The 12,612-nt window shown below is 34.9% G+C and overlaps 1 protein-coding gene across 5 annotated transcripts in view; it reads left to right on the top strand.

The window, feature by feature from the left end:
* LOC123524527 (neurexin-1-like) overlaps nt 1–7,706 on the top strand; it is a 201,554-nt gene extending 193,848 nt beyond the window's left edge. For 4 of the 5 annotated variants that reach the window (XM_053539344.1, XM_053539332.1, XM_053539342.1 and 1 more), the window contains 3 exons: nt 827–1,534; nt 4,841–5,013; nt 5,627–7,706. In XM_053539344.1, coding sequence (XP_053395319.1) covers nt 827–1,534; nt 4,841–5,013; nt 5,627–6,038 — 1,293 coding nt within the window. In that variant the 3' untranslated portion in view covers nt 6,039–7,706. The remainder of the gene's footprint in view (nt 1–826; nt 1,535–4,840; nt 5,014–5,626) is intronic. The other variant, XM_053539350.1, reaches the window with a different exon arrangement.
* The last annotated feature ends 4,906 nt before the right edge of the window (nt 7,707–12,612 follow it).

Genomic DNA, 12,612 nt, shown 5'->3' with positions numbered 1-12,612 from the left:
ACTCGACTCCTCTGACAGTTATCATTTTAAGCCTGACTTTTCAAAGAATAGTTGGAGCTATTCTGCCCACCTGGACAACACATTGGTGTCCACTTCAATATCAATCACGTTGGGTAAAATTTTTCAAGCAAGTTTGTACCTCAGTACCCATTGCATGAATTGGATTGAAATTTTACATACCGGTAGTCTTTCATAGTCATCAAACGTACTGAAATAACCAAGTTAGATAGCTCTTGATTGAATTTAATTCAAATTATGTAACAACTATAAGTATTGGATTGAAACTTCTCACAATGCTTCCCAGTCATAAGACCTACTGTAACAACCAAGAAATGTAGTTAAGGTACACAAGTCTTGCCAAGTTATTGTCTTTGTTCAACTTAGAAGCTGTTAAAAAAGGTTCAGTGTGCTGCCTTATAGAAAGCTCTTGCTCAAGTCATGCACCTATTTTGGACTTGGCCATATTAGAAACACTTCTGTATTTTGTGTGCTCAAATAATTATACATTTCCATCCAGTTCAAGTGAAACTTAGTATAGCTCTTCAACTTGAAGAGGACATGCTCATACTTTTGGGACTTTCATGTCCAATAATTTTTTTTAATGATGTCCCTTTTCACTGGAACTAGGTACATTTGTATTGTCATTAGCATGAACTACACCTGCGCATATTGTTGGGACTTCCGTGTCAGTTTGATTTTTTGGAGTTTAGCCCATTTTCACTTTATTATATCATGCATTTTCAGTAGGCATGTGTCATACAATATTGACATCATCCTTGTTTGAACAACTATCTGTTTGTAAAATCATTATATTTCAAAATTATAGAATGAAATATTCAAGAGATCAATAGTGAAAGAGAATTCTGCCAGACGTAGGCAGAAAACGTCAAATAAACGCTCATCTAGATATTATCTGCGACGCAAAAACATGATTGATCAGCAGCATGAATTTGATGAACAGCTTACAAGTCAAGAAAATATGATTATAAAAGAAAAACAGACACAACTTTCCAGAAACCATCAAAATGTTGCAAAAAATCATGCTAGAAAATCTCATCATAAGACAAAAAATGTAAATAATGGACCTAGTGGTCCATCATATGTTACAAAAAATTTGATTGGTGCAAGTAAAAAAGATCATGTGATCGGTGGAAATATACATAGTGCAAAGAAAGTTGGAAGTGTTGAGAATGATGACACTGATGTTGAATATTCAGGGTATTCTATGATAGACACTGAGACTTTTCCTACTGATGATGATTCCTTGAAAAGGAGAACAAAGGGAGATTACTGGAAAGAGTCTGCTATAAATAAATTCATAACAATGACCTTGTTTTTACCTGCTGATCACAGAGTCAGTGGAAAAGAGACGCAACATGACTTAAAGGTTCATGTAGGACAGTCAAGAACAGAACCATTTGCAAGAGATAGTCGGCATACCTTTTATCCAAAAGACCGAGGGAAACCTGGTAAAGCATATTGGAGGAAAGGGCGTCCAGGTTTTACACAACATTCCAATAAGAAACATTCCAAAGTAAGTTACAGAATGCATGATGTACTAGACAAGTCACTACAATGGACGGCCACATATTGTTACCCAGTACTAACTTACTAATATTTATAGAGGTTTTACAGTGCCAAGTAGCTATAGCTGAATGCAGTACTACAAGCTACTAACATGAAGAAGGTCTTCCTGTGCAAACTTGTTATAGCTTAATGCAGTACTATAAGCTCCTAACATGAAGGTCTTCCTGTGCAAACTTGTTATAGCTGAATGCAGTACTACAAGCTACTAAAATGAAGGTCTTCCTGTGCAAACTTGTTATAGCTGAATGCAGTACTACAAGCTACTAACATGAAGGTCTTCCTGTGCAAACTTGTTATAGCTTAATGCAGTATTATAAGCTACTAACATGAAGGTCTTCCTGTGCAAACTTGTTATAGCTGAATGCAGTACTACAAGCTACTAACATGAAGGTCTTCCTGTGCAAACTTGTTATAGCTGAATGCAGTACTACAGGCTACTAACATGAAGGTCTTCCTGTGCAAACTTGTTATAGCTTAATGCAATACTATAAGCTACTAACATGAAGAAGGTCTTCCTGTGCAAACTTGTTATAGCTAAATGCAATACTATAAGCTACTAACATGAAGAAGGTCTTCCTGTGCAATTTTTTTAAAGTTGAATGCATTACTGTAAGCTACTAACATGAAGAAGGTCTTCCTGTGCAAACTTTTTATAGTTGAATGCATTACTGTAAGCTACTAACATAAAGAATGTCTTCCTGTGCAATTTTTTTAAAGTTGAATGCATTACTGTAAGCTACTAACATAAAGAATGTCTTCCTGTGCAATTTTTTTAAAGTTGAATGCATTACTGTAAGCTACTAAGATGAAGAAGGTCTTCCTGTGCAAACTTTTTATAGTTGAATGCATTACTATAAGCTGCTAACATGGAGAAGGTCTTCCTGTGCAAACGTTTTATAGTTGAATGCAGTACTATAAGCTACTAACATTGAGAAGGTCTTCCTGTGCAAACTTTTTGTAGTTGAATGCAATACTATAAGCTAGCTACTAACATAGAGAAAGTCTTCCTGTGCAAACTTGTTATAGTTGAATGCAGTACTACTACAAGCTACTAACATGGAGAAGGTCTTCCTGTGCAAACGTGTTACAGTTGAATGCAGTACTTGAATGCAACACTACAAGCTACTAACATAAAGAAGGTCTTCCTGTTCAAACAAGCTACTAACATTGAGAAGGTCTTCCTGTGCAAACTTGTTATAGTTGAATGCAATACTATAGGCTACTAACTTGGATACAAGCTGGGTATTATGCCAGTTATATCAAGTTCAAGATGGTATTACAGGTCTATCCAGTTGTGTAGCATTCCACTACTAACTTGAATGCAGATTTTTATAATGAAATATTGAAGAAAAAAGGCAATAAGTGACTATTATCTTTACAGTTAATTATGGATGCAAGCAGTAACACACAACTATCTTGACAGTTAATTATTGAAGGATGCAAGCAATAATACGTTACTACCTTGAAAGTAAAATTTTGAAGAAAACAGGCAATGACTCACTAATAACCAGACAGTGATTTGTTGTAAAATGCAAGTGATAACACACTACTAACTTGATAGTAAATTATTGAAGGATACAGTCAGAATCACACTTCAGACTTGACAATGACTTATTGAAGGATACAGTCAGAATCACACTTCAGACTTGACAATGACTTATTGAAGGACACAGGAAGAATTGCACTTCTGACTTGACAATGACTTATTGAAGGACACAGGCAGAAACACACTTTGGTCTTGACAATGATTTATGATAGACAAAGGAAGAAACACATAGCTGACTTGACAATTACTTATTGAAGGACACAGGCAGAAATAAACATCTGACTTGACAGCGACTTATTGAAGGACACAGGAAAAACACACATCTGACTTGACAATGACTTATTGAAGGATACAGTCAGAATCACACTTCAGACTTGACAGTGACTTATTGAAGGACACAGGAAGAATTGCACTTCTGACTTGACAATGACTTATTGAAGGACACAGGCAGAAACACACTTTGGTCTTGACAATGACTTATTGATGGACACAGGAAGAAACACATAGCTGACTTGACAATTACTTATTGAAGGACACAGGAAAAACACACATCTGACTTGACAATTACTTATTGAAGAACACAGGCAGAAACACATATCTGACTTGACAATTATTAAAGGACACAGGAAGAAACACATATCTGACTTGACAATGACTTATTGAAGGACACAGGCAGAAATGAACATCTGACTTGACAATGATTTATTGAAGGACACAGGAAGAAACACACATCTGACTTGACAATGACTTATTGAAGGACATAGGCAGAAATGAACATCTGACTTGACAATGATTTATTGAAGGACACAGGAAGAAACACACATCTGACTTGACAATGACTTATTGAAGGACACAGGAAAAACACACTTTGGACTTGACAATGACTTACTGAAGGACACAGGCAGAATCATACTTCTGACTTGACAATGACTTATTGAAGGACACAGGAAGAAACACACATCTGACTTGACAGTGATTTATTGAAGGACAAAGGCAGAAACACACATCTGACTTGACAATGACTTATTGAAGGACACAGGAAGAAACACACTTCTGACTTGACAATGACTTATTGAAGGATGCAGGTAGAAACACACATCTGACTTTTTTTGATAAATATAAGTGATAAAATGGTACAAGTTGTAAAACACTAACAACATGGATGGTTAACAGTTGGAGGATATAGGCAGTTACTCACAACTAACCTGAATGCAAATTGTTTATTGAATTCTTGACGGTTGATGTTAATTAATACATTTATGTTGTTAATTGCTACTAACACGAATGCAGGTTTTCTTTACAAGATTAAATAAACATTTGATAAAAACATTGACTTGTGAATTTATATAGATTTCTTTACTTACTATGTATAATTAGAGTTTAGTTATATACTATAACTATATATTAGCTGTATACTTTAGTCGAATTAATATAAATCAACAAAAAGTACTTACTTCTCAGTGTTGTAGATACTTAATGAGTATACTCATCCTTTGGGAGAGAACACTGTAATAGTTACATTTGTACGGTACGTGATTTGTGAAACATACTTTTCTAGGCACATGATCAATGTTTTCTAAGCATGTAAGATACTGAAAAGAAAGTTTCTATGCAGTGTCTTTTAGTTTTAACTTGAATTAATATACCTATGTTCTGATATATCAAAACACTAAATAAAAGCATTATATAAACTGCCTTTGTTTTCAGAGTACCACTCCAAAGCAGGGATCAGATGAAATAATTACATCTTCTGGTGAGGGACCCGACTGTTACAGTGATGATGAAGATGAGTGTATACAGACAACTTCCGGTTCAGATGATGACATCATCAAGCCATCCATTGTCATTACACGGTTGTCAACCCCAAAGCCAGAACCAGAGTAAGATTTATATGGTATTTCTATATACAAAATCAATTTTTAGCCTGCTGAATTTCTAAAACGGACTGGTTCATCATTCAGTTTGGGCAGTACCACTTATTATTCAAAGGAGAGTTCACTGAAAATTTACTGACTGAATAGCGAACAGTTCAGACCAGGATTAGCTTGCACGGATGTGCAGGCTGATCTTGGTCTGCATTGGTCGCAAAGGCAGAATCACTCACTGCCAGCAGGTTAAAGAGTGCCTCTATAAAACGTATGATGTTTATATAGCAGCTAATCCGATAATCACATCTGTCTACCTGTTTTGCAATATATTCAATTTGCAGTAATCATATACAAAACCTTTACCAGGAAGGCACAAGGGAAATTGCAAAATGGAGGCATTTATGCCGAGACAGTTAAGGTTGCTGGTTTTGAATCACTTGGATGTAGAAAGCCTTATGGTAGGAAGTCATCCAGCTAGCTTATGGAAGGCTTGTGGTTCTATCCCCCACCCAGTGACGATGCCAAAAACAATGCCCATCCAGTATTGCTTTACAGAGTAAAGTGTTTTTTCTCTAAAATACTTTCAAATCATTATACAAATTAATTTTATTTCTGTAAATTTCAGGGACCAAGGGAATTACACATGCAAGGACAAAGATTGTAAGCCACAGGGAACTGAACTAGCCCCACCGTCAGGCAAGAATATAACAGTTTATGATCCCCAAACTACTAATCCCAATGGAAAAACAACAGATTTATCTGAACCAAGGACAAGAAAGAGCTCAAGTGACTCTGGACATTTGAATATATTTTTAATTGTCGGCATTGCCTGTGGAGTTTTAGTTGCTTTAATGATTTTACTTGTCGCTTTGTACAAATTCCGTAGCCGAGATGAAGGGTCATACAGAGTTGATGAAAGTCAAAATTTTGCCTATTTAGAAGCTAAAAAGCAGCAAGCCAATGGAGCTGCTGCAACCAATATAGGGAATGGAAAAGCTGGAGGAAAGAAAAAAGATGTAAAAGAATGGTATGTATGATATGAGGCCATTGATGGTTGTGTGAATTAGGGTGTATGAGTGAATGGTTGTATGAATTAGGGTATTAATGATTAGATTTGTGTAAATGCTTCATTTGGGTTACAGCTTGAATTTTTTTGTAAAAGAAAAAAAGTGTTCAAGTGTAAATGTATTTTAAGTATACATGTGTAAGGTTGTACAAATGTAAATTATTTTTGATGTGTTTTAAATTTATTGAATTAAGATTTTTTCACTTTACAAAAAACCTGAAATTTCTAGTACTCTTAAGCAGATCTCTCTTTGATAGAAAATAATTCATCATTTTTATGTCACTGTGTGAAGAAGATTCTAGTACTGTCTGTTGGATAATATATGTGATGTATGTAACACTTCAGGATTACTTAAGCTTAGCTGCTAACTCACAGTAAACTTGAAGATTAATTTCCAAGGTGGTTTTGCCATTTAAAGAAAACATAACAATGGCATCATGTTATAATTCTTCAAGACAATTCTTAATAGTTTACTGCAGCTCTGTGTATTCCTGCCTTTCAACAAGTTGCTGATATGAATGAGCTGTTTCAAAAAAAAAGTTTAAGAAATGTCAGTAGCACTGGTTAAAGGCGTACGCTAGAATTGAGGCAAACTTTTTCCCAAACTACTGTTTTCAAGGGCAGATAACTCTTTTTCAATACCGTTGACCTATGATTTTTTATTGCATATTTTTGTTTCTTAGATGATTGTCCTTCAATATCCAAAGTTTGAAGAAATTCTATTATTGGAAAAAATGTCGCCCATCTCAAATACAGGGAATTCTAGTGTACGCCTTTAACATAGAAGTTATGCCAAATTTGATGTTTTTAAAGTAATTATTATTTATATGTTGTTTGTGTGTACTTGCGCCAGTAGGATTTATGTATTATCTCCCCAGTGTCAGACAACACATAGTGAGGTAATGTGATACATGTTTTGTCTGTAACTCAGTCTGTTTACTAAATGTAAACAGTTTTTTTCTAATAAATTAACTTTCAATCACTAAATCTTCCATTGTGATGTTGCCAGTGGTTATTTGCAGGTGGTCAAGCTTCAACAGTTCCTCTGAAGCTTGGTCTGTGGCATCCTGTCATGAGCCTCTCTCAAGTTTGCCTGATTGGACCTGTTCTATTCCTTTTAGGGACAGCAAGAGCTAAAAATAGACAACAGTTCAAGGCTTCTTCTCATGAACTACTGCTCCAAGGATCTGGTCAATACTAATCCTTGGATGGACCTTTCTCAAGTCTGTTCAAGTGATTCGTTCCTCTTTATTGCACTTATGGGTTGCTTCAATAATATTAGATAAAAAAACAACTTTGAAGGATTTTAACTTATTTACAACTGAATGGATCTTCTCCAATCTTGATAGGAAGCAAGGTCAAATAAGGTAAAAGTTGGATGTGTGACTAAGAGCCTTGTGGTCCTGAAGTTCACATTCTTACTTTGCTTACATTTTCCTGTTTTACTGAAACATTGTAAATAATTCCAAGAAACACTGCATGTTTACATATGAGATGGCAGTTTTGGACTTACTAATAATTTCATATTGGTTGATTAATTACCAAATAAAAAAATACATGCTGAGTTACAGGTTAATGTCAAAGAGTTATAGTTTTTATGGATCAACATTTGACATGATATTAGTTGATGGCAGTGCAATTTAATCCATATGTTTGTATGCATGGATTACCTGAATCTCTGAAATTACAAAATGATGGGTGATGGTTTATAACTGGATTGATTATTGCACATGAGAAAGATGTCATACTTGCAGTGTAATGACCAATATGCTTGTTTAGGGTAATAGAATCATAAAGTGGGCCTAAAATATTGTATAGTTTCCCTCCAGTGAGCAACCCCCCAAAAAAACACAACAAAACACAGTGATCCAAAATCATTGGCATTGTCATATAACAAAAAGCAAACAGAAGTCACAGTACAATTTGTTTTTGTCAAAATTCCATTTACTGTTATAGTTATATTATTTCATAGCTGTTTTAAAATAATATTTTAATAAAACAAAAAGTTAACCAACCTACATACACGACCCTCATTGGCATGGGTCACTGGAGGGGAAAAGAAGATATTTTTAATTAAGGCTGGCATTGTTGAAAAAAATGTTTATATCCATTTAATGTTTATGCTTTACACAGTTAAAGGTAGTTTTCATGAAATGACTGCATATATGTTGTGTAATTTTCAGAATATATTTGTGTATTTTGCTTTTTACATACACAATCAATTAGTGTCATTGCAGATGAATGTTATTAATGATAGAATATTGTTTTGCCGCCTCTAAATTGTCTTAGAATGTTTTAAAATGACTTGCCCATGTTAGTTTAAAAGATGTATATAATTTTGTAAAGAAATATTTTACAAAATATTTGTAATGACCAAAAAAAGAACATTATATGTATTTGTTTTGTGCCATACATGTGTAAACTATGTTATGCTTGTGTCTGCTGTTTATTCCAAATTATTGTCTTTACCAGTTAAAGAAGTTGACCCTAGATAAATCTGTTATAAGGCCATAATTTGATGATGTAGTAATTTTAAATGTTTTAACATGTTAAAATTTTCACTTATCCTACCATTGTTATTTTGCAGTTCTATAAGATAAAGTCATATATTAAAATGTGTAAATTCAAATAAAAAAATTTTAATTGATATAAGTAAATAATGCATAAATCAAGACATTTAAAAACAAACTATCAAACTTCTTGAAAAGTAATGAAGATTTGTTCTATCATTTTGGACAATGAGGAAACAATTTGCAGTTGTTGTGTATATTGACATCATCTGTAAATATAGGTTATGTTTTCTTCTAAGCTTAACCTTAGCCTGCTGGTGGCAAGTGATTCTGCCTTTGCGACCAGTGCAGATCAAGATCAGCCTGTATGGGCACATCCGTGCAGGCAGATCTTACTCTGCACTGTCAGCTTTTCAGTCAATTTTCAGTGAACTCTCCTTCCAATAATAAATGGGACTGCCCAAATTGAATGACAGAACAGTCCATTTTAGAAATTTAGTTGGGTAAAGGAGATAAAGTTTCTATAATCCTCTGTAAGTATAAGAGTAAAATTTCCTCAACTTCAACATTATATAACTTAAATCAATTCTTTTTATATTATTAAAGGCCTTTTCTGTAGATATACATATAACAATTCAAAAAAGTTGTTTACAGGTTGTCAAAATGTAGGCATTAACTTTTACCTCAAAACCCCATTCAAATTTTGCAGACAACTTTTTCTTAGCTTACACTTCAGTAGAAATAGAAAGTCACATGAAGAAAAGCAACTGGAAGGAGAAGATTTTTATTGTTGGCAATATTATATTGGCAGGTGGTATTATAGTATTATTTTTCATCAAATATATGCTAAAATCTGCTTTAGATATATTCCTCAGTCATATTTTTTATCATTCATCAGTAAGTCATTTTTTTTTTATGCCCCCGAAGGGAGGCATATAGTTTTTGAACCGTCTGTCTGTCTGTCGGTCTGTCAGTCTGTCGGTCTGTCCGCAATTTTCGTGTCCAGTCCATATCTTTGTCATCGATGGATGGATTTTCAAATAACTTGGCATGAATGTGTACCACAGTAAGACAACGTGCAGTGCGCAAGACCCAGGTCCGTAGCTCAAAGGTCAAGGTCACACTTAGACGTTAAAGGATAGTGCATTGATGGGCGTGTCCGGTCCAGTGTGCAAGACCCAGGTCCGTAGCTCAAAGGTCAAGGTCACACTTAGACGTTAAAGATCATTTTTCATGATAGTGCATTGATGGGCATGTCCGATCCATATCTTTGTCATTCATGCATGAATTTTAAAATAACTATGCATGAATGTGTGACACAGTAAGACGATGTGTCGCGCGCAAGACCCAGCTCCGTAGGTCAAAGGTCCTAAACTCTAACATCGGCCATAAGTATTCATTCAAAGTGCCATCGGGGGCATGTGTCATCCTACGGTGACAGCTCTTGTTTTGCATTGTTTTAGATAAGCTATCTGTAGTGAAGATAACCAGGTTAAATATTTTTTTGTGTTCAAGTAACCATTTCTGTTTTGTTTAAAGAAATTTTGTGAGTAGTGAATCAAAGTTCATGAAGCTCAAAAGCAATCATATACATTTAATTTTCCTTCGCAGCAGAATCATTCTTCTATTTCTCAGTTTTGCACATTCCTACACAACATGTGTCAGACGAGTTTGCAAAAGAATTATGCTGTATGTTTTTATGCCCCCGAAGGGAGGCATATAGTTTTTGAACCGTCTGTCCGTCTGTCGGTCTGTCAGTCTGTCCGCAATTTTCGTGTCCGGTCCATATCTTTGTCATCGATGGATGGATTTTCAAATAACTTGGCATGAATGTGTACCACAGTAAGATGACATGTCGCGCGCAAGACCCAGGCCCGTAGCTCAAAGGTCAAGGTCACACTTAGATGTTAAAGGATAGTGCATTGATGGGCGTGTCCGGTCCATATCTTTGTCATCGATGGATGGATTTTCAAATAACTTGGCAAGAATGTGTACCACAGTAAGACGACGTGTCTTGCGCAAGACCCAGGTCTGTAGCTCAAAGGTCAAGGTCACACTTAGACGTTAAAGGTCATATTTCATGATAGTGCTTTGATGGGCGTGTCAGGTCTATATCTTTGTCATTCATGCATGGATTTTAAAATTATTGGGCATGAATGTGTACCACAGTAAGACGACGTGTCGCGCGCAAGACCCAGGTCTGTAGGTCAAAGGTCCTAAACTCTTAACAACGGCCATAACTGTTCATTCAAAGTGCCATCGGGGGCATGTGTCATCCTATGGAGACAGCTCTTGTTCATTTAAGGATCAATCTCGGTAAGGGACAGACATTGGGTTTCAGGTCAGGAACCTTTAAGGTCAAAGGCAATATAGTCAGGTTTTTTATTACATGTTTTTCAGTGAATTTCCAAAATATTAGAGTGAAATATATTTGGTATTTTCACAGTGAAAAATATCAAACATATTTTTCACTGGCGAGAATCTATAAAATGGGTAAAATTTAGTCAAAGCATGAAATAAAAAGGAAAATTTGTTTTACATGTAAGATCAAAATATCTTTCACTTGTGAACACTCTATTTTTTTACAGTTTCACTTGTGGCTGTGCTTGTGTGAAAATAATGCATACCATTCCCACCCATTACACCCTGCTTCCCTCCAATATCCCATACCCCTGCCCCTTCTACCCATTTAATTTTTTTTTACATTTTTCTTGCATATTTTTATATCTCATATTGAAACAGTTTCTTAGTTTTTATCCCTCATACCCCCAACATCCCTACATATTTCTTGTTCAGTTGATTTTATTTTCAAAATACTATTTTAGTACACTTCAGTCTCACCACCCCATCCTTCTCAGTTATCTGTCATTTTTACTTCACTGTTAACATTTTTAAAAAGTCAAACTTGCAGTCTTTCAGACAACTCTCAAAATGGTTACTTGTTATATTCGTACCATATTTATTATATTGAATATAACATGAACGAAGTTGTAGTCTACCTGATTAAAAAAAAAGTGATTATTGAACACCCCTCCCATGTATGACTTTATAATTTACTTCGACTGTGAAGGAAACTTCTCAGATTTATAAATACTTAAGCCACTAACTGAGATTGTGACAAGCCTTGGGTCCCAAAGTCATTGTCCTGTTATATCCCATATTGTAGCTTTTTTCCCCTTTAACTTAAACCAAATATGCCCCACTTTAATATTAATAGTAAACTTTTAGAATGATTTTTTAGATTTCATCATATACTGGTCAATTCTTGCTTATTTAAACTATTATTGGAGCGTTTTAAGTTAGCTAGATACAGACAAATACCAGAACATAATGCATTCCAGCATCTCCTAGCAAGTTAAATGCTTCACATTCTCACCTAATTTTTCTGCCAGTATTTTTTCTTTGCTTTTTACAAAACTATCCCAATTTATAAATGTTGATGAAAAGACAAAAAATGAAAAATGAGACAGAAGAACGTTAAAACTTTTATCTAGACAGGATTTCCATGGGCATTGCAGTTATTTGTCAGTGACCTATGGGGTCCAAAGATCTATGTTTTGCACATGATTTTCACAAGATTAATTTTGTTTGAAATAGGGAAAGTTAGTTTACAAAGAATGTACCACCATTCACTTTGTTTCATGGGGAGTACACACCCCCCTTGTCCCAGAATCCATGTAGCTCTTCATCAGGATGTGGCTGGCTACACCCCTTACAAGTACTCTTAAAAAAATGAAAATAATGTACAGTAAAACCCATGTTAAATGCCACATGTGAACAGGAAGTATAGACAGCTTCATGTAGAGTATAAACACCTGTAAAAGAACCTTTGCTCCTAGTGTTGGCTCTGATGTATATAGGTTTAATTGAAGTTACCGATTTATATTGTGATTTTATCTGAAAAAAATAAAATCAAGATATAAGGTAACAATTGCTTCTTCACATTAAAATACTGTTTTAAAATAAGCACTTTGATGTTCATGGAAATTGTTAAGGCTTTGTTTTATCATTAACTAGATTAATTTGTGTAAAATT

This window comes from Mercenaria mercenaria, chromosome 1, assembly GCF_021730395.1.
Source record: "Mercenaria mercenaria strain notata chromosome 1, MADL_Memer_1, whole genome shotgun sequence".
Classification (NCBI taxonomy): Eukaryota; Metazoa; Mollusca; class Bivalvia; order Venerida; family Veneridae; genus Mercenaria; species Mercenaria mercenaria.
Note: the sequence above shows the minus strand (reverse complement) of the source record. Positions and strands in the feature narration are given on the sequence as shown.